The sequence below is a fragment of the Aspergillus glaucus genome (assembly GCF_001890805.1).
Source record: "Aspergillus glaucus CBS 516.65 unplaced genomic scaffold ASPGLscaffold_47, whole genome shotgun sequence".
In the NCBI taxonomy this organism is placed as follows: domain Eukaryota; kingdom Fungi; phylum Ascomycota; class Eurotiomycetes; order Eurotiales; family Aspergillaceae; genus Aspergillus; species Aspergillus glaucus.
In genome coordinates this window covers 35936-55195 of record NW_019170499.1, presented here as the reverse complement: position 1 = coordinate 55195, position 19260 = coordinate 35936, and the positions used below count along the sequence as shown (strand labels likewise).

Here is a 19260-nt window from a genome sequence, read left to right as displayed (position 1 = left end):
AGAGGGTGTATGGTTGCTACTAATATGACTGTTATTATTATGGTTTCGGTTAAGCTAGAACCAGTGAAGGTGCTATTTATATTTTATGCTGCTATTCAACTATATACTATCAGTGCAAGCGCCATTTGATTGATCAAGGTTTAAGATTCACTAAGGACCTTCGTAGGCATATATCCGCTTGTATTCAAACGGAATGCCTGCTCTTGCAGCTAGACGGAACGCTCTAGATAGATTCTTTCTTTATGCGATTATCTATAAGTATCGCCATAGCGCTCTCCTGTACTTGGTTACTGGCTTCCTCACTGCGGTCAATGCCACCTGGACCATCGAAACCGCGACCAATACAGCAAATAGCCTGGACGCAAATGCCCCATTATCGACGCTTATCAACGTTCCCATGCCAGGTATATTAGATTTCGGTCTCCAGCCACGGGTCTGTTCCGGTGCGCAACAAAGTCGCGAATTGTCCTCTGAGGGGGAGGGGATCTTCGCGGTCTCGTACTCGGTGGTCAAGTTGAAACACCAGGGCAGACCATTGCCGGGATTTGGTATCAAAGCCCCGGTTCTGGGGCACCCGAAAAGGGCAAAAGCATATCACTTGGCTTTGGGACGAGAAGCAGACTATCTATTGATTATGCAATGGAATTACTGATTAAGAGACAAGATATTTTTTGATAAGCTACATTATAGTTTACAGTAAAATCTAAATATACATCCCTGACAAGAAGCTCTATAACTAGTTAACGTATTCAACGGGCGAGCGGCGAATACGGCCGAAGTGCGAATTCTCCCCGCAACCACCAAAATATTCAACACAACCATTTTCTACACACCATTTCTTCACTTTTTATATACAAAATGCCTTTATCCAAGAAATACCGTATGCAAATGGCTATTACTGCATGGAAAGACAAGAAAGTTCAATCAAAATTGAAAGCTGCCTAGATATATGGTGTCTCTGAATCCTCCCTCCGCCAGCGGCTTAATGGAATCAAACCACGTACAGAAACACGCGCAAACGGCCATAAATTGACAAAATATGAAGAAGAAGTACTTGTCAAGAGGCTACTAGATGCAGACAAGCGAGGATTTTCAATTCGGTCAGAATTCCTGCGTGGAATGACACAAACTTTACTTCATGAGCGTACACAAGATCCAACTGCAGTTCTTGGAATCAATTGGGCCTATTCCTTTACCAGACGTCGTCCTGAACTACGTACAAGATACAATCGAAGAATTACATACCAGATGGCAAAGCAAGAGGATCCAAAGGTTCTTAAACAGTGGTTTGAGACTGTACGCAAGGCTATTCAAGAACATGGTATACATGAAGATGATATCTGGAACTTTGATGAAACTGGCTTTGCAATGGGACTCTGTACAATGTCCAAGGTTATTGCTGCAACAAAATGCAGTGAGATGCCTCGTACAGCTATCCAGGGAAATCGCGAATGGGTTACAATCATTGAATGTGTGAGCCCAAAGGGCATTCTTATTCCACCAGCAATTATCTTGAAGGGGAAAGAACACCAGGCTGCTTGGTATGAAGAGGATAATCTTCCCCTAGATTGAAAGCTTATCAACAGTCCAAATAGCTGGAAAACTGATGCAATTGGTCTTAAGTGGTTAAAGCAAATTTTTGATCATTTTTCAAAGCTGCATTCAACTGGCGCGAAGCGGTTGCTTGTTCTTGATGGCTATTCAAGTCACTGTGACGGCTCGACACCGTAACGCCAGCTTGACGCCATGAAGCCGCCGCAGTGGCTGATATCAACGAACACCGCTATCCAGGCAATGTGATAGCTCACATGTGATGGCACACACACGACAGCTCAGCACTGTAGCGACAGTTGATACATCCAATTGCGGTTACTCGAACAAGCAACCATGATGTCAACAATCCATATAAGAAACTCTTCACTACCTAGATAGACCTTCTCTTCTCCAGATTCGATATTCTCGTCGATGGCTATAATAGTTTAGATAGGAACGTCGATTCATTATTATCTGCTATTCCGAGCCCGTGACACTTGGCTAGGCAGAGAGTAAGGATATTAGTATATTAGAGCAGAATCTATAATTAAAGACTTACCAAGCCTTGTAATAATTGGTCTATACCCTGCCTCTTATAGGCATTTGTGTGGTGCGGCTTAAGCCCTTGTTTACCCATATTGCTTGTATGGCATCGTTTGATATGTTGGCGCTGTTTGTCTGGCGTTGAGCCGTCGAGCCGTCACACTAAACCTGCTATATACCACATTTCAAAGCAATCCATGTCTCCGTGTCAAAATTGTCCTTGCTATAGTTAATGCAGCCCTCATACACCAAATATACCTGCTCTTTGCCATCATCATCACAGCTATCATTATCAAACGCGGTGCAGATTGCGCCTGTGCCGGTCAGCTGCCAGAAAGATCCACGTCGAAGTCGCTGGAAATTTGTCCAAACGCAAAATGCACATGCGAGTAGGATGAGGGAAGCTGACTGGCATTCATTACGAGACAGGAGCGGTCCACGCCAAATGCCTCAAAATATCCGACATTCAGGAATTCGGACGGGGCAGCATCATTGTTCGTGATTGACGTTCCGCAATTGGAGATACAACCGTACTCTCCTTCGGCAGCAATACCAGGAGCACCAGTGGTCGACTCGGACACAGTGCAGAATTCCGGGGTAATACCACATTGTCCCCAGATATCGCACTAGGGTAGACCGTCAGTGGGAAGGGCTTTTGGAAAAGGTCAGGGTGAGAAAGGAAAGCTTACGCATGCATTCAGAGGACATGGATTCAGACTGCTGATGTCTGACCAATCGCTCGGACGAGTTGAGCCTTCTACTTGAGGGCCACAAACGGCGTTGGGGAGAACAGCTGGCATGGGGGGTTCTCCAGAGCTGAGACAGATAACTGCATCCAGTTGCAGATTGCTGCAGCCCATCCAGCCCCAAGTCTGAGCATTGTACTCTTCAATTTCATCCGTGGTGATATAGTACTCTTCAGCTAGCAGAGCACAATAATCACCGTCCTGGACGGTATAGCTGTAACATGTGCCATTGTCATTAGGTTGCGGCGTCAGGTCGGGTAAGGAGCCCCCCGAGCAGCAGATGGGTTGTCCAACGGCCAAAGACGAACAGAGCGAGTCATCGGGGTTGTACTTGGCTAGTTCCGCAGCCGTTATTCCACACTCGGTCACCAGACTGGCGCAGGAGTCTCCCGAGGCGACTAGGATGTAATCGCAGGTATTCTCTCACTTTTCCACATGGCTGACGGACCGTTTCTCGGTGGCAGTGGACGTCGGCAGCATGGAGACGGTGATGTTGGTGCTGGTAGAACTGTGATAGCCCTTCGGCGCAGATGGCGCTTGCCCAACTTTGTATGGTCAATTGCAGCAGCTGGTAACTGCGAGCTCGGGTCACAACAAGCCCCATGGTATGAGCTCCATTCTGGTCGGTGTTGCATACTTGAGCCGCCAACGCTTCGCTTAGACTAGCATCCTCGGTTGTACTAGCGATGTTTTTTGGCGAGCTCGCGAACAGCGGCAGTGTTGTCAATGTTGCTCCCCAAGTACAAGCCAGCGATGATATCTCCATGATTCGCAAAGAGAATAGTCGAGGTGTTATCACAGCTTGGGGTACTGGTAACCTGGGACTCCAGGCCTGCGAGCGCCTTCAACATGGACGACAAGGATATCGAGTCCGAAGTGGTCGAATCCCACGAGGCTAGCTGCAAGCTAACGGACGTGGAGCTTCCAGATGCACACGTCGAGGGGTTTTTGCCAAAATCACCAGAATCAACATTATCAATAACTGTACAGGCCTTGATAGTGGTTTGGGATACCAAGGAATTGAAGACATTTAAGTTGAACACGATTGTTTCCTTGCACCGATCCAGGCGGCCCAGGGAATGGTAAGAGGTCCAGTTGGTTGAGGACGGACCTACGACCGAACAAGCCTGTGGACATCGCTCTATCTGCGAGTCGAACTTGGCCGCCGTAGCGATTGTCAAGAACAACCCGCTCAAAGAGAGCAAGACAGCCGATGTAAAAGGTCTCATCCTTCTGTGTCGGTTGTTGAGCCCATGTCAAGTTGTGGCCCTCTTGGGGCTTATATATCTTCATTTTACCCTCGCTCTCCGTCATAATTTACCACAATCCGGGCTTGAACGGACTCTAGATTGTGCTCGCAATCAGAAAGCACTAAAATGCGGGACCTCCCCAAATCCTCCTTAACCGAAATGAGCCGCTAAATCCTTATCATCTGGGCTGCGCCAAGTAAAATCTATACAAGGAGCCAAGGGCCGCCAGTGAAATTACATGGCCGACAACGATCGTGACCCTGAATACGATGCCAATTGGGGGCTTGTGACGGGTAATCGGACAGGTTCAGATAGGCAGGATGACCAGAATTAGAACTAGAAGAGTTCAGGCAGAACCATGTAATGTAGGTCATGGCCCCACTGGGAGGCTAAAAGCAATCAGCCATAGTCCGGCCTTGTTCAAGGCGCGGAAGTGCATTCAGGCGGGCCGAAGTGAAAATTGTATCTGGGTTAATTTCCGAGGCAGCCGAATTAATCACCAGTCTCATGAGTGATACGAAACCGCTAAATACTAACTAGTATAAGGGTTTTCGATTTTTTTTTTTTTTTTTTCTTTTTTTCCTTTTTCCTCGTTTAAAGCTTCTTGCTGCTACATAATTACCGACTCATTACAGCTCGGGTCCTGCCTAGAGATTTGTAAAGAACATCGAGAATCAGCGGTAGGCTCGTGAGGCTCGGAAAGCTCAACATTTTCAACTCGCCTGATGATGATGCGGATCACCCTAGGGATCCTGCTTCCCTGGTTGCTGCTGTTTCCTTCTCGACGTGGGCCCGGCTGTTTTTCTCCCAACCGAGTCCAACCAAGTCAGTGGCGGGACAACTGCTGACCACGGAGGATAGGACAATGGTTAATTGTGTGCCCATCGAGCCTGACCGAAGCTCTTGGGTCGCTTATTCTCATGACGCCGGGGTCACGGTTTATGGGTGGCCGTCTAAGGGCGGTGTGTATACCCTGCATGACTGCCTTGGAGTCGAGATCGAATTTCTCGGCTTTGACCGGTTTAACCCACCCACGTCGCGAGCAGGTTCGCAAGCTGAAGAGGATGCACATTGTGACCGTAGTCAGTATTTCCAATTTTTTTTTTTTTTTTTTTTTTTTTTTGTCCATACACGTTTCTAACCCTCGCCAGTGTGTCGTCTTGGGGCTACTTGGTGGAAAGACGAAAAGGGAATGGACCTATTGACGAGGGAGCTGGAGGGCCTGAAGGATTCGGATGAGTACGTTCGGGTCGGCTGGCCCGCGGGGGGTGGTATGTGGGTTTTACACACCACCGTTGAAGAAGCAAGCAAGAAAGGAACTGGATTGATCCATAATGCGTACAACATGGAGGAACGATGCAAAGTCATTGAGCAAATGGGAGGTGTCTTTTACGCAGATCCCAACGATTGCCCCTACCTTGATCTGCCCTGATGCCAGATGCTATTATTACAGATAGTATCCATGTCTGGTAGCTAATGAGTAATCTTTCATTGCCATATCGGTACTGATCCACCTTTTAAACAACCATAAGTGAGTGACAGCAATTCAATATATAATTGCTTCAGGGTGGGCCCTACCTCCGTGCGTGGTTTTTGAAGGCAAGGTTCTTTATTGAGTCTTGGTTCGATAACCTTCCGAGTGATTGAAGGTTTGAAGTAAGCCCAAATGGCTGGCTTTTGATGAAATTGGGTTTCGACAACTTGAAAAACTCTTTATTTCATCAGCAACTACTCGTATGACTAGCGCTCCGAGCACATGCTATAGCCAAGAGACTCCATGCCCAAGGTCATCAACCCACCATCCAGTGAGTTCCGGGACACGCGGGGGTGGAAGGAAATGAGAGAGCTGACCAGGTAGCAAAGCAGGCAGCTAATAAGCCACCAGGGAGAGGTCCAAAAGCGATCTCTCTTGTTTTTACCTGCGGAGGCCGGACAGAGGCCATTACAGAACAGAAGCAGAGATGGCTTGCTAAGGAGCTCAGCCAGCGATCTCAACAAGGTCAGCGAACGTACAGGCCACGGAAGAACTGGCAACTTGACCCTGCAGTTGCAGTGGCTCCCAAACACCTAGCAAGCCGGTATTTTCAACTGAAGTCAGGACATGCAGCCATTGGAGCATACCTACATCGGATCAGGGCCCAAGAAGATGCAGCCTGCAGAGATTGTGGCTTATCAAGGGAAACAATACACCATCTTCTTTTTGAATGCCGGAAATGGCGACAGCAACGAAACAAGCTCTACAGGGATCTGGAGCTGGATGGGGTTATGAGACCCACCCCTGCAGAGGAGCACCCGCAGGGACGACTTCTGGGAGAGCCCAGAGCTACCAAGGCGCTGCTACAATTCCTAGCCAGTACCAGTGTAGCTCTACCCCGAGCACACCTACGGCGGACGGCAGAAAGGGCCCAAAGAGATGACGAATGGGAACTGGAAGCGTTGGAGGAGGCAATTAGAACAGGAGAAGGGTAGCAGGGAGGGTAGCCTAAGCTGAATCCCAGATTAGGGCACACCCACCCTGCCCTGAAACACAAGGAGAGCACTGTGCTTGAAAGCCCTGCGCATACAGGCGGTTTGGGGCGAGGAAAAGGTACCAGAAAGATTATAGAAGGGGGCTAGTGCCTCAGGAACTTATAGGGATAAGAGACTGTAGAATAGCTGCCGGCCTCAAGCCCACGAATAATGGTCTGTCATAGCTCTAGGGCTCGGTACGAACAATAAACTTGATTAAATAATAATAAGATCAAATGATAAACGCTTTAAGTGTCTTACAAGGCCTCATACAAAGGATTTATTTGATCTATGTTGCCATGATGTGGGCGATTGCAATAAGGGTCAAGGAGCGAATAGACTGATCGATACTATGAGGCATCCATAGGGCATCAGTTGGTACCGTCCGTGAAATGGGGAAGCTTCGGGGTAGCGGTACCGATTCTCCAGATAGCCATACGAGGCCTCTGTGACAACCGAGGGCTACAGCGATAGTTTCGTGCAGTAGAGTATATACATAGTATTGAAGTTAAGTTAGTTAGTTAACTAACTAGGCCTCGCCGGGACCCTGAGGGTGACTCAACGGGTGACCCTCCACCCTCAATTTTACGGGTGGAGGGTCCAAATCTCTCACCCACAAGGCGGGTCCGAGAATGGAACCAACAAGTGCCGCCCATCGCTGGCAGCCCCCAAACAACTCTTGATAGGTTCATCGGATATATCGAGGAGATTGTTATGGAATCAATCCCGTTGCCGAGTATCGTAAGCCTCAATTTCATAATCTTTCATAATTGGGATGCGGCATAGGATAGGAATCAGAAGATATTATCCACATGGAACAAACGGGATGTACGTATATTCTGGACTATCGTACACACGGTATTCACCAGTGATCTTCGCCGATTTTCACCTCATTGACATCGGCTCCATCCACAAACCAGCGTCCCGAGCCGTCTCCATTCGGGCCTAGAAGTAAATCATTTCCAGACATCATCCTTTTTTTCATTTTGCCATCTTGATCGAAAGTCCAATCTTCCAATCCGTAGCAGCGTTTCCACTTATAACCGTCTTCGGCATCTTGGTATTCATACCAGAATTGCACGGCGATGCGATTCTCAGTAAAAGCGAATAGTTCTTTGCGCAGGCGGTAAGATTTCTCTTTTTTCCACTTGGCCGTAAGAAACGTCTGTATGGCTTCCGTGCCAGAGAAAAACGAGGTCCGATTGCGCCAGATACAATCAGCAGTATACGACTTGGAAACCTCAATCGGATTCCTTGTGATTTGTTAGATTGATCAAGTATGACGGGAAATGGAGCCAACGAACTGGGTGTTCCAGAGGTTTTGAGCGGCCTTGACCTTAAGGGTGGCTGATTCAAGGGTGAACGCAGGCTTTGCTGATGTCATATTGTCTGCTGGATGAGTGAGATCTCGTGGAAAATATGACACTCCAAACAATCTTTCAGAGCGGTCTGATGAATGACACTAAAAGGGCGGGGTAGTTTTTTCACCCCGCTCTCGCTTACCACTTTAACGTCGTGGCACTTGTAGATAGTATCCTTTGCCTTCCATGTATTATCATCCTGAGATTGGGTCTTATGAGCTTAGAGACCATCAACAAAACCACAGGTTCAATTTATATTACCATAACAATGAAGATGACAGACAAACTCAAGCAACCAAACAGTAACTCAATTTGGGCATCCATATATGTGCCGAACTTCAGGGGCATCTACAACGGGCGGCAGAACGATCCCAGAAAGACGAAGAATGGGGACTTGAAGTATTGGAGGAGACAAGTAGAACAGGAGAAGGGTAGCAGTGAGGGTAGCCTAAGCTGTGCGTCAGCCTAGGCCACACCCCCCTGCCCCGAAAACACAAGGAGAGCACTCTTCTGAGGCTCAAAAGTCCCGCGCATACAGGCGTCTTGGGGCGAGGAAAAGGACTAGAAAGACTATAGAAGGAAGTTTGCCTCCGGAACTCATAGGAACAAGAGGCTGCAGACTAGCTGCCGGCTTTGAGTTCATGGAATATGGTCTGTCATAGCTTTAGGGCTCGATATGGACAATAAACTTGATGAAATAATAATAATATTATGCCGAACTTTCTTTCCTGCGAACCCGAAAATCCCTGTGACTTTTATCATCCCTCCAATTTTCCACAATGTTAATCAAACTGCTACGCTGATACTCTGGCCAGCTTTCAAGACGAACTTCCTGAGCACATTTTTATTTGCCTCCTTGGCACCTGCTATCTTCAAATTTTGCTGGTGGTAGTAGTAGTTGGTACCAATACGGTCTGACTGTGGCAATGTGCCATCCCCGTTGCTCGCAGGTGTGATATAGATGTGACCTAGTCTATCCTTATCTGAATCGGTGTCCGGGACGAGGAAAGCTCATAAGCTTCACTGAAAAGACAGGTGCCGTTATCTCCGGTGAGGATTCTAACAGTGATGTTGCTTATGCTGGTATCCTTGCTCGTGTCGTTATAGGCAGTTACTGCGATGCTCGTAGTCGACTGTGCTCATGCTACCCCAATCATTGATTAAACTGAAGGCCATTGCGATTGCAGCTCCGAGGCCAAGGAAAGTATTGACACCCTTTAGTATCTTGCCAGTAAGGCTTAGCTCTTCGGTCGTATCATCAGCTGCTGGAGGCAGACCTTCGGGCGTCTCATCAACGGGTTCATTCCACTTTTTTCCTCCTGGTTCTTCAAGGGGTACCTCTTCATCACTGACATGGTCCCCAACAGAATGGCGCTAACTTCCTTCATAGCCATTGATTTCATCGGCCATAGAAACCAATTCGTCTCAGTTGTCATCAAGCGCCCTATACGTGCCTTGATCCATGAGTGCGATATCTAGCTGGTCCAGATCTACCGAGGCTGTTCTGTCTTTTCAGACCTTCCAAGCGTCGATAGCATTCCCGATTCCCTTTGTTGCAATTTAAAATGTCCCCAGAATTACCTGCGCACCTTTGGGGTCCGACAGCGAATCCCAATCGCTAATCAGGCCATTCAATTTCCATATGCCAAGGCCTAGGTAAAAGGCCGCTTATTGAGATAAAATTAGCATCTGAATCCGGCACGGCTACATGGCGGCACGATGCCACCTACTATTGAAGAAGTGACCAGTCCTTTCAAGAGCTTAGGCCTATTAATTATGGAGCTCACTTTGTCCGAGATTTTCTCCCACGATACGCTCAGCCATTGATAAAATCTCACCCCAATCCAAGCTTTTTCCACGTCGTTATTTAAATTTTCGTAAGACACAGAAACATAGAAAATCTAGATTGTAGCATTGCTAACAAGGGTGAACTCCTGCATCACATTGCACTGCACTAAGTAATCATTTTCACTTTGGGTAGTGTAGCGGTTATCACAGAGATCCATGTCCTACCCCAAATATTCAAAAATACCATCCGGTCATGTTGAAGGGCGTGCAATTTTTAGATAGCTCCTCCATTGCTTTATACCAGTAATATCCATCAGACGGTATGACTAGACCCCAGGGAATCCATCTAAGATCCGCCCAATTGTCGTTAGGTCCAGATTTGCCGGCCTCCAGGAAATTGTAGAAATAGCTTCCACAGTAAGCCTTGTAATACGCAACATAGCAGGATGAAAAAGAAATACTTACAACTCCCTCGAGGTATTGTCCCAAGACATCTGGGACAGCACGGGATCGGGCCGTACACCCACAACAACACAGTTACTGCACCCCAATCAGTAATGTTGACCACCACAGATGAAAAGGGTATTTCTGGGACTCACTTCCAAGCATTCTTGAGTGCCACACGGACCGCATCATGCTCTCCACACGACAGTTTCCAGAATGAAGGTCCCAATTGGGTACCCTGTAGCTTTTCGACAAGGAGATAGGCAATGCGCCCACCGGGAACCATGTCCGTAGCATCCTGACACACTTCCTTGAATGCCTTGATCTCGGGAGTTGACGCGCAACCGCTTATAGTCAATGTCTTGTAAGCATCGAGCATCTCTTAGCCATAACATGGGAGATTCGGAGAATCCTGGCGAGCTCTTTTAGTGCTGCTTGCGAATTCAGAGCCTGCGAAAGGGATTCTAGATTGGCAAACGTGATGGTCAGTATGACACTAGGAAAGAGGAGGAGTCAATCGACCAAGAAATACTGCATAGCGACCCTCATTAGAGCTTCGGTGCCGACGTTATTCACATCCTCGCACAGAAAGGTTCTGTACGTGCCACCCACAGAGTTTGAACAATCCTCGAGCTCCTCGGAAGTAAACTGAGTGTTCTTTTAGCGGAGTCTTCCGGTCAACTTCCAGCTAGAAGCTGGGTTGGTGAAGGAGATGATTCTGCCAATCCAACTTTTATGTAAGAGCCATTTGTTCTCCATAATAAGTTTACGAAGGAGGTATGGGGAGAGAGTGTAAAATGAGGCCAGGTAAAACCTACGAGATAAATGCTGGTAAGGCGGTCTACATGGAAAATTTTCTTTTAAGCATTTATACCTGGTGAAGGGCACTTCCAGAACAGCGTTGGGTAAATTTTTCTCGAGGGTAAGCAGACCGTTTTAATGCGAGCTTCGCTTCGCCGGGTTAAAACCCTCTACGGCGATCTCGACATTCCAGACGTCGTATGCATCACCGATTAGGGGATCTCACAACCGTTGGCGAAACGAAGGCCCCTTGAGTCATTCGCGCTCTCAGCCACTTAAGGCGGATTTCTTTACGAAGAAAAAGTAGCGCCAATAGAGGTTGCGCATATTTGAAAATCTTGTAATATTGCTCTATTCTGCTGATTATTAAGAGCAACACAGAGCAATCTTGTATAGCTCACTTTCTACTTCTTAAACCTATACTCGGTAAGCCCCCCTCAATAAATCCAGTGAGTGTGATCAATGGAAGTTAAATAACGTACCATTTATGAGATTGCTCTATGTATGAGGGTAGTCAACATGAAATTCGGATTCATATCCACCTGGGAGTGGACGACTCTTTTCTGTTAAGAGGTGGTCAATGGGCAACGGGAGCTTCAATATAGTCCTCCCATTGTTCACTCTGATGTTGCTGGAAACCGTGTGGGAGGAGTCATACTGCGTGGGGCTTTCTGGTGTATTATGAAGCCAGCATGGTATGATATGTTGAAGTCAGCATGACAATGACTGCTTGGCGAATCCCGGTTGTTGTATGTTTTGATATTGTGGATTTTTATCAATTTACCAGTACTGAGTTCGTGCGTTGTAACTTATAGACATTAAATAAATAAACTAATATGTAAACTTATATATGAATATAAACAATCCCTCTCCATCCCATTTGCGTCCTCCAATAATAGATCTCACTCAAACCGCCTAACCAGACTTCCTCTTCGGCACGCGCACCAACCAATACAACAACACAGCAACCCCAATATTAAACACACAATAAGCCCACATAAACCCAAAGTCCCGCCACCGATTGTCAAAGCTCACGTTTATTGACGACAAAAACCCATTCGTGTCGGTCATAGAACAGTACCGACAGTCCGTGCTGTTTGGGTCATCGAGATAGCCGCCCGCTTGAGACAAGTAATCAGATAGATAACTGCCGCATGTTGTGGAATTTGGCGCATTGAAGGTAATGAATTCGTCCGAGCTGCATTGGACAGGTGCGTTTGCGAGCGATGTACTGAGGAAGCCTTCGACGACGTAAGTGAACGGATTGATGCGGTACATGAAGATCCAAAAACCGGGGAGTTCTGTTGGACCGGCGAGGATACTTTTTGGAGTTAGTTGTACAGATATAGTTTATGTGGGTGGAGAACGTACCCGCAAAATGCGAACATGAGAATCATGAGTAAGTTTACGATACCACCAGCTACATCGGCACTTTCGATGGCAGCAATTACCATGTTTGCAAAGGTGCTCGTAAGCAGGAAAAACATCCACACATGCAAGAACACAGTGATACCCCGGGAATGGACCTGGTCCGTCCACTCTGCGTTGCGATAGAGGCCCATTGGGAAATACCAGGTAACGAAACAGAAAACTCCCACGAGCTGTCACAAGTCAGCAGGATCCACAAACTGTACGAAAGGTTAGATACTGACGGAATTCCAAGCAAGCTCCACCAGAATATTCGCGATCATAAATGCCTTCCACGAGTAGGCCTTAGACGGACGCTCCCGTGCCTCGTACATGGTCCGCTGAGAAACAAACACCGGAAGAATTTGATTGACCAGCTGAGGGAAAGTAGCCAGAAAAATGAAGATACCAAGCATTTGGTTTCGAAGGCCGCGTTGGGTATTCTCTGCATTTAGGAAGGACAGCCCTATGAAAAGTGTCTACCACATCGTCAGTAAGCTGGATCAATAAACAAGTGAGAGGAAGGGTGTCTACGAACCGAGCCAATGCCGAGAATAGCCTTGGAGTAAATGTAAGACGGGGTTCTCCAGTACTGCTGGAAGACGCGCTTCGTCACCTCGAGAAACTGGTCATTTGCTGGCGCTGCGAATTCTTGATAGGCAGAGGGGTCGTCGTTTTCCTGCTTTTGATTCGAACTCGAAAGTGCCATGAGCCCTTCCAGTTCAGCTTGTACGCCACGGTACTCAGGGCTGTTTCTCCAGACCTCCGGCCAGTCAATCTCCGTATGAGCACCAGGGGCGGCACCGATAACCTCAAGCATGTACTCGGCCGGATTTGCTCCCGGAGGTCTCGAATGTGCTCCGTTGCGGGTAAAATAGTCAACCAGCACTTGTGAATTCTTTCCAACGTCACCAAAATAAATCGTTCTACCCTTGGAGAGCAATAATAGTCGATCAAACCTCTGAAAAAGCATTGCGGATGGCTGGTGAATGGTACAGAGGATAGCTTGTCCATTTCTGGTAAGCTTCTCCATCAAGTCGCAAATTGACCAAGACGTCTGGCTGTCAAGTCCGGAGGTCGGTTCGTCGAGGAAGAGAAGGAGTTCGGGTCGAGCGGCGAGTTCAACCCCGATGGTTAGTCGCTTGCGTTGCTCGACATTGAGACCTTCACCAGGTACACCAATGAAAGCATCGGAGTATTCCTCCATGTTAAGAAGACCGATCACCGTGTCAACATAACCAAGCTTCTCCTGCCGGGAGTACCGTGGAGGCTGTCGAAGGAGCGCGCTGAAATTGAGAGCTTCACGAACAGTGGCGGTATGAAGGTGTAAATCTTGTTGTTGAACGTAACCAGTCTTTCGTTGAAACGAGTCATCACGAGCTTGGCCATCAACGAGCATTTCGCCAGTGATCACTCCCATGGTGACTCGACTAGCGAGTACATCGAGCAACGTAGTCTTGCCGGCGCCAGACGCTCCCTAGATACTCGGTCAACAAATTAAGAACTATCTTGCAATACAGCTTTGTGACATACCATTAGAGCTGTGAGAGTACCAGGTTTGGTCCAACCGTCAATGTGGTCTAGGATCCTGCGAGGCTCACCCTTGATCTTGATATCGTAACACAGATTCCGCCAGTGAAACGTGGACTTCTGCTTCTCGACATCGACTACTTCTTCATCTTTGCGTACAGCCTCTTCTCTGACGGGTTCAATTGCTTCGGTCTTCTCAATGTCATGTTGTTGTTGGCGTTTATGTTTGCTGACGACCTCTCGGCTGAACAAGAGGACCTCTCCCTTGGACCGCTCGGAAGCAACAAACTCGGTAGCCAGCAAGTGAAGCACCATATATCCAAACATAAAGGCGATCAGTATCCCAAAGTTGCGCCAGCGATGAGAAGGTTTATAGCCATAAGCAACATCCAGGTACGTCGTACCGCTCACGACGTCTTGTCCAGGAATCGCACCCTGCTGCAAACATGTCCGTGCACTTAACGCTACGAATTCATATCCAGTTCCTTGTGGCACAAAGGTCGAGCAGGTAAAGTCGCGCCCGTTGAACTCGTTGATCAAGGCGGCCTCGAGGGTGTAATAGATTGGGTTCGCCCATCGAGCCCAGCCAATCCAATCTCGCATGTATGCTGGAGGAATGGCGTAGCCCGTATACAAGACAAGACCAAGGAGGATAATCGACGAGGGAGCCAAGGCTTGGGCGATTGACTTGGTCGTAGACCCGATCAAACGAAACATCATCGACATGACAAGCGTTGTGATGAAGCTGATCAACAAGAAGAAAAAATAGGCACCCACTTCGCGACGGAGGTTTGTCATGAAGTACAGAACCGTATTGATCAAGATAGCGTTGACTATTTTGTAAGGCAGGTCCACGATCATAGATGCAAATGCTTCAGCACTCGGGTGATAGAAGGCATACCGGCTATGTTTCTCGACGATTTTCCGTTTCGCATACAGGGTCATGATTTCGAGTATGCTGCCAAAAGCGTTCATCAAAATAATGAAAAAGATGAGAAGGCCTCGCTTGTCAAAAGTGTCCGTGGTGGGTTGCAAGTTATAGAAAATGCTGCTGATAATGAGAGCTTCGGAGAGATTAGAAACCAGCATAGTGATCGTGAGACTCGGATCTATCTTGAGCAACACGAATCCTCGCCACATGTTGAGGCACAGTTGTTCTATATAGGACAGTGTGAATGGGGACCGTTTGCGTTGGAATTTAGATTGATCCGGGCGTCTCAACTCGAGGAACTTATCATAGTCCTTCCCATGGAATGGATGAGCCTGTAAGTAGCCTTCCACTTCCTCCATCAGCCTTTTCCGGTGTCGACTCTCCCTCCAAGCCACGGCAAACTCGTCTGGCGATCGAGGAGCACTATGCTCACAGCCGGGTTGGATTATACGCTCCTGGGGACTTGTCATGGAGGTCAAGAAGTCTGCCGTCGTTTGCTGCTCGGGACAGACAAAGCCAAGGCCCCCGAAATACGATATCGCTTCGCTGGCTTTGCCAAAGAATATCTGCCTGCCATGGTAGAGGAGTATGACTTTGTCGAAGACCTGAACAGAGAGAAAAAAAAAAAAAAAAATAGTTAGTTCCATTTGTTCTGAGACTTGCATCGAACATTCACTCACATCATACGCGTCTTGAGGCGCTTGGTAAATGGCAACAAATGATGTACACCCCATGTAATTGGCCTGCGTTCGAAGAGTGCGACAGAATTCCACGGCGTTTGCACTGTCGAGACCACGGGTACTGTTATCCCAACATTGAAGTGGCGAATAGCTCAAACTGGCTTCAGCGATTGTGACCCTCTTCCTCTCGCCGCCACTAACACCTCGAACGAAGTCATTACCCACGCGAGTGTTCTTGGTGTGGGATATTCCGAACATTGCCATAATGACATCGCGAAGGTGCCCTGCGTATTCATGTCGAGAAATTCCGTCGGGAATGTTTTTGGGACACCGAGCTCTGGCTGCAAAATAGAGAGTATCGCCAACCGTCATTTGAGGGAAATGATGGTCAACCTCAGCGGTATATATGGCCTCTCCTCGAAAGGCAGACTGCATCTGCTTGGGATTGATGCCTTGGTAGTTGATCGTCGCGTCGTCTGCCACGTAGAACCCGTGCGTATCGCCGGCGATAGTCTTCAGGAAGGTCGAGCATCCGGACCCGGGAGGACCAAGGACAGCCACCATTTCACCACCGTGTACAACACCCTCCAAGTTGCGCAGTATGTCGACCCGGTGCTGACGTTGGCGAAGCAGCTTCCCGATCATATTCCCAGCTTGGAGAAAGATGTTTCCAACTGTCTTTTGAAAGTCCATTTCGGTACCGTATCCATAGACGTCGAGATTTCTGAACGCCACGCCGGCCGTCTTCGGCGGGTTGCTATGGAGGGCGTTTCTTCTGCTTTCGAAGAATGACTTTGTCCATTTTCTGGCGTCGAAGTCGGGGTTATTCGGGTTCAGTGGACCGTCAGCTGGGACTGGGAAAAGAGCCCCGGGGATGCTGTGAGATTGACTGGTGAGTTTCCGAGCCAGGCCATGGATCCCGTCGCCGGTACTGTCGTCTTCGATAGAACTGTCATGACCTAAGCGTACTGTGGTGACGGTTGGAACTGAATCGCTGCATAACGGGGAAGGTGATGGCCTTTCGTTCCCAGATGGGAAGTCCTCCAACCCCATGGCGCCTGAAGTATTGAGCTCCGTGGACGATAGATTCTGCAAACAACGTGCTGAGGAGTGCAGGAAGAGCGAAAATGAACCAACGACAGCAATTGACCGAAAGACAACCTACCAAAACCAGAGCGTTGAAGACTTCTCTGGCCTTTATATTTTCGCTTCATGACTGTGCTGATATCCATGCTGACTCGTGTTTTCTTTTTGTTGAAGCCTGTATATATCTTTGGTGGTTCGTATTGTTAATTTTGACAGTTAAAAGTCCGAAAGACCGATGTCCGCCATCACAGCTTACCGAGCGAGATTCTTCCGCCCATTGTCCAAATCGGGAATGTGCGTCGGTATCGGCGGACCTTCGGACTTTGCCAAGACCCCCGCGACCCCGTGCAGCTCCGGCCAATCACCACCACGGACGTCGACCTCTACGGCTCTACCAGTTCCTCGAAACAGCTACTTTTGGAACTGACAACCGTGTAAACTCCATGACTGCCATCTGGTAGTACAGAGCTGATCTATGCTGTCTACGCAGTTGAACGACCTCTCGGTATGCCGGACAACTTCAATCGCGTGTGACATCATGCTAAATTAGATCTAGTGTACAGCATGCAAAGCGCGCAAGGTGCGGACTGATGTATACGTCGGCATATCGGAGAATTTCAAGACTAACTCATGGGCAAACTAGGTCCGCTGCAACCGGGTCAAGCCCCGATGTGACCGATGCGAGACCCGCGGTATAGATTGCTGTTATCCCAAGCGCGTCAAGAGACAAACCGCGCGTGAAAAGCGCGGAAGGTGAGCATCCTTGGAGCAATGACTCTATCAAATAGGCCAAGCGCACTGTCATTTACTGATCTTGATCATCTGGTGCTAGCCTGTCCCACGGTTCCAGGAACAACACTGTCCTAAGCACCATCCTAGGACGACTGCAGCGCTTGGAGGAGCAAAGTACCAGCAATTATTCCCACGGTACTCCTGATCCTACAGCCACGAGCGCCTCCGCAGTCTCTGCTACCCCGTCGAGCCATGTCGATTCGGACAAGTCCCCCGTGTCAATCTCGCCGGTAACCCGAGCCGACCCCTCAAAAATCCTCGAAGATGCCATCGATCAGATGCGAAGGTTCAAATTGCAGTTCTATTCGAGACAATTCATAACAGGAACGATCCACATTCCCACTGACTTAGCAAAGCAATGGCTCCACAGCAAGTTCTCTCAGCCATGATACTGTGCCTTCACCTGCTAAGTCAATAAACAGACTATTTTGCTCGTAATTCGAATGATCTTTTCCGAAGTCTTGTCAACAGACAATTGATAGAGATAATACCCGACATTATTGATCTTCCGCACGTTTATTTAGATCCTGTTGTGCTCATACTCTATTTTGCAATCCTCTACATCGGATGTGTGTTCAATGCGAATAACCTACACGCGAGCCAGGTCTCCCACTATGCCACCTCCTGCTACCTGGCGTGTCTACGAGCGCTTCCATACTGGCAGCGAGAGGTGCAGGGCTCTACAATGGATTTTGTCGCAGCCTTGTTCATGGTCAGTAATGCGCCCTTGGTTGTGGGCTTCATGCTGACAGGATGCTTTCGCGAGTTCAGGCACAGGTTGCATTGCTGTGCTCTGACGATGACTTAGCCTGGCAAATGCACCAGCACACGTGTGATTTCGCGCGAGCCTTGAACCTGCACAATCTCGACGGCGGCGACTACGCCGGATTTCGAGATGAAGCACGGTCCGACGAAGACCGACAAGGGTTTTGGCAGTTGATTCAGATTGATCTTTTTATTCGCCTGGTTTTGAACAAACCGCCTGTGATCACAGCAGATACATGGAAGGTTAACCTGCCTTGGCTCAACAATTCACAGCCTCCACCGGGTGATATACATGCGACGGCATTTATTATTCATTCGCGGATTACCTTGATCGTAATGCACTTCTTTGCGCTGCTAGACACTCAAGATGGTATGGAAATTGATAGAGCACAACGCTGCGCCGAAGATCGAAGCCATGAAATCAAAACTCTGTTGCTCGAATGGCAAGCCGTAAGTCCCTCTACTGTTTCAGCTGCAATACATCATAATCTAAGAAGCTCCAGGGAGATTGGCTCGTCGCGCCCTCTACCAACAAAGATGACGATTTTACTAAAATCGACGTTGTGATCACCGGCTACACCTTCATCATCTTCATGCTCCGGAAAGTAGGCATTATAGGGCCACATTTGACCAGCTCTCCAGCAGAAACACCGCAATTCTCATCCACACTCGTACTTGAAGCATCGCGTCGCGTGATTGAACTGTCTATCGACTTATGCTACATGTTCCCTTATCCGGAGGGCTTATCGATGGTACTGGTATACTATCGGATTGATATTGCTACTGCGCTGCTTTATTCTCATGTTTTGTATTCGACGGATGACCCTGCTATCGTGGAAGATATGGAGCGCCTTGGGAATTTATCAAGATGTGTCTGTTCTATTGCACATGGCTGTCGCGAGCTCACGCCTATTAGCAGGGCTGTGGAAACTCTCAACCGGATGATGACAGACCAGGGTGTCTCGGCTTAGAGCATTTATCTGGATCCTATCACGACCTGCACAGCATATTCGAGCACGACGATAAGAAAATCCATTGACATCTAATTATTGCGAACATCTGCATGATACCAATGCCATATATATACAGCCACTA

At 48.1% G+C, this 19260-nt stretch overlaps 6 protein-coding genes across 6 annotated transcripts; 2 read left to right on the top strand and 4 right to left on the bottom strand.

Moving 5' to 3' along the window:
- Positions 1-2399: 2399 nt before the first annotated feature.
- Positions 2400-4136, bottom strand: ASPGLDRAFT_40729 (uncharacterized protein; the record flags this gene model as incomplete). Its single annotated transcript, XM_022545261.1, has 4 exons — positions 2400-2702; positions 2766-3195; positions 3250-3367; positions 3938-4136. 4 exons carry the CDS (start codon positions 4134-4136, stop codon positions 2400-2402), a joined length of 1050 nt encoding a protein of 349 aa, XP_022395234.1.
- A 492-nt stretch (positions 4137-4628) lies between these two features.
- Positions 4629-5573, top strand: ASPGLDRAFT_160658 (uncharacterized protein). The gene is made up of 2 exons (XM_022542461.1): positions 4629-5154; positions 5224-5573. Exons 1-2 carry the CDS (start codon positions 4938-4940, stop codon positions 5502-5504), a joined length of 498 nt encoding a protein of 165 aa, XP_022395233.1. The 5' UTR covers positions 4629-4937; the 3' UTR covers positions 5505-5573.
- Positions 5574-7064: 1491 nt separating this feature from the next.
- ASPGLDRAFT_53576 (nuclear transport factor 2 family protein) lies at positions 7065-8096 on the bottom strand. Its single transcript, XM_022548018.1, has 2 exons — positions 7885-8096; positions 7065-7833 (listed from the first exon to the last, which is right to left on the bottom strand). The coding sequence occupies exons 1-2, from the start codon at positions 7962-7964 to the stop codon at positions 7443-7445; spliced, it is 471 nt and encodes a 156-aa protein (XP_022395232.1). The 5' UTR covers positions 7965-8096; the 3' UTR covers positions 7065-7442.
- A 1778-nt stretch (positions 8097-9874) lies between these two features.
- ASPGLDRAFT_62485 (uncharacterized protein) lies at positions 9875-10552 on the bottom strand (the record flags this gene model as incomplete). The annotated part of the gene is made up of 3 exons (XM_022548532.1): positions 9875-10138; positions 10195-10269; positions 10329-10552. The coding sequence occupies 3 exons, from the start codon at positions 10550-10552 to the stop codon at positions 9964-9966; spliced, it is 474 nt and encodes a 157-aa protein (XP_022395231.1). The 3' UTR covers positions 9875-9963.
- Positions 10553-11889: 1337 nt separating this feature from the next.
- Positions 11890-16575, bottom strand: ASPGLDRAFT_40724 (putative ABC multidrug transporter; the record flags this gene model as incomplete). The annotated part of the gene is made up of 6 exons (XM_022545259.1): positions 11890-12295; positions 12346-12575; positions 12627-12860; positions 12920-13858; positions 13915-15447; positions 15523-16575. The coding sequence occupies 6 exons, from the start codon at positions 16573-16575 to the stop codon at positions 11890-11892; spliced, it is 4395 nt and encodes a 1464-aa protein (XP_022395230.1).
- Positions 16576-17017: 442 nt separating this feature from the next.
- ASPGLDRAFT_1208176 (uncharacterized protein) lies at positions 17018-19232 on the top strand. The gene is made up of 7 exons (XM_022540179.1): positions 17018-17113; positions 17165-17188; positions 17252-17361; positions 17441-17769; positions 17823-18112; positions 18172-18615; positions 18669-19232. Exons 1-7 carry the CDS (start codon positions 17084-17086, stop codon positions 19134-19136), a joined length of 1695 nt encoding a protein of 564 aa, XP_022395229.1. The 5' UTR covers positions 17018-17083; the 3' UTR covers positions 19137-19232.
- The last annotated feature ends 28 nt before the right edge of the window (positions 19233-19260 follow it).

Bases quoted from the DNA above. Each gene is read 5' to 3' on its own strand.
- ASPGLDRAFT_160658 (XM_022542461.1), top strand. From the start codon at position 4,938: ATGGTTAATTGTGTGCCCATCGAGCCTGACCGAAGCTCTTGGGTCGCT. The intron at 5,155-5,223 runs GTCAGTATTTCC...AACCCTCGCCAG, and splicing joins GGATGCACATTGTGACCGTA to TGTGTCGTCTTGGGGCTACT.
- ASPGLDRAFT_53576 (XM_022548018.1), bottom strand. From the start codon at position 7,964: ATGACATCAGCAAAGCCTGCGTTCACCCTTGAATCAGCCACCCTTAAG. The intron at 7,834-7,884 runs GTTCGTTGGCTC...ACAAATCACAAG, and splicing joins CAAAACCTCTGGAACACCCA to GAATCCGATTGAGGTTTCCA.
- ASPGLDRAFT_1208176 (XM_022540179.1), top strand. From the start codon at position 17,084: ATGCTGTCTACGCAGTTGAACGACCTCTCG. The intron at 17,189-17,251 runs GTGCGGACTGAT...TGGGCAAACTAG, and splicing joins CAGCATGCAAAGCGCGCAAG to GTCCGCTGCAACCGGGTCAA. The intron at 18,113-18,171 runs GTCAGTAATGCG...TCGCGAGTTCAG, and splicing joins TTGTCGCAGCCTTGTTCATG to GCACAGGTTGCATTGCTGTG.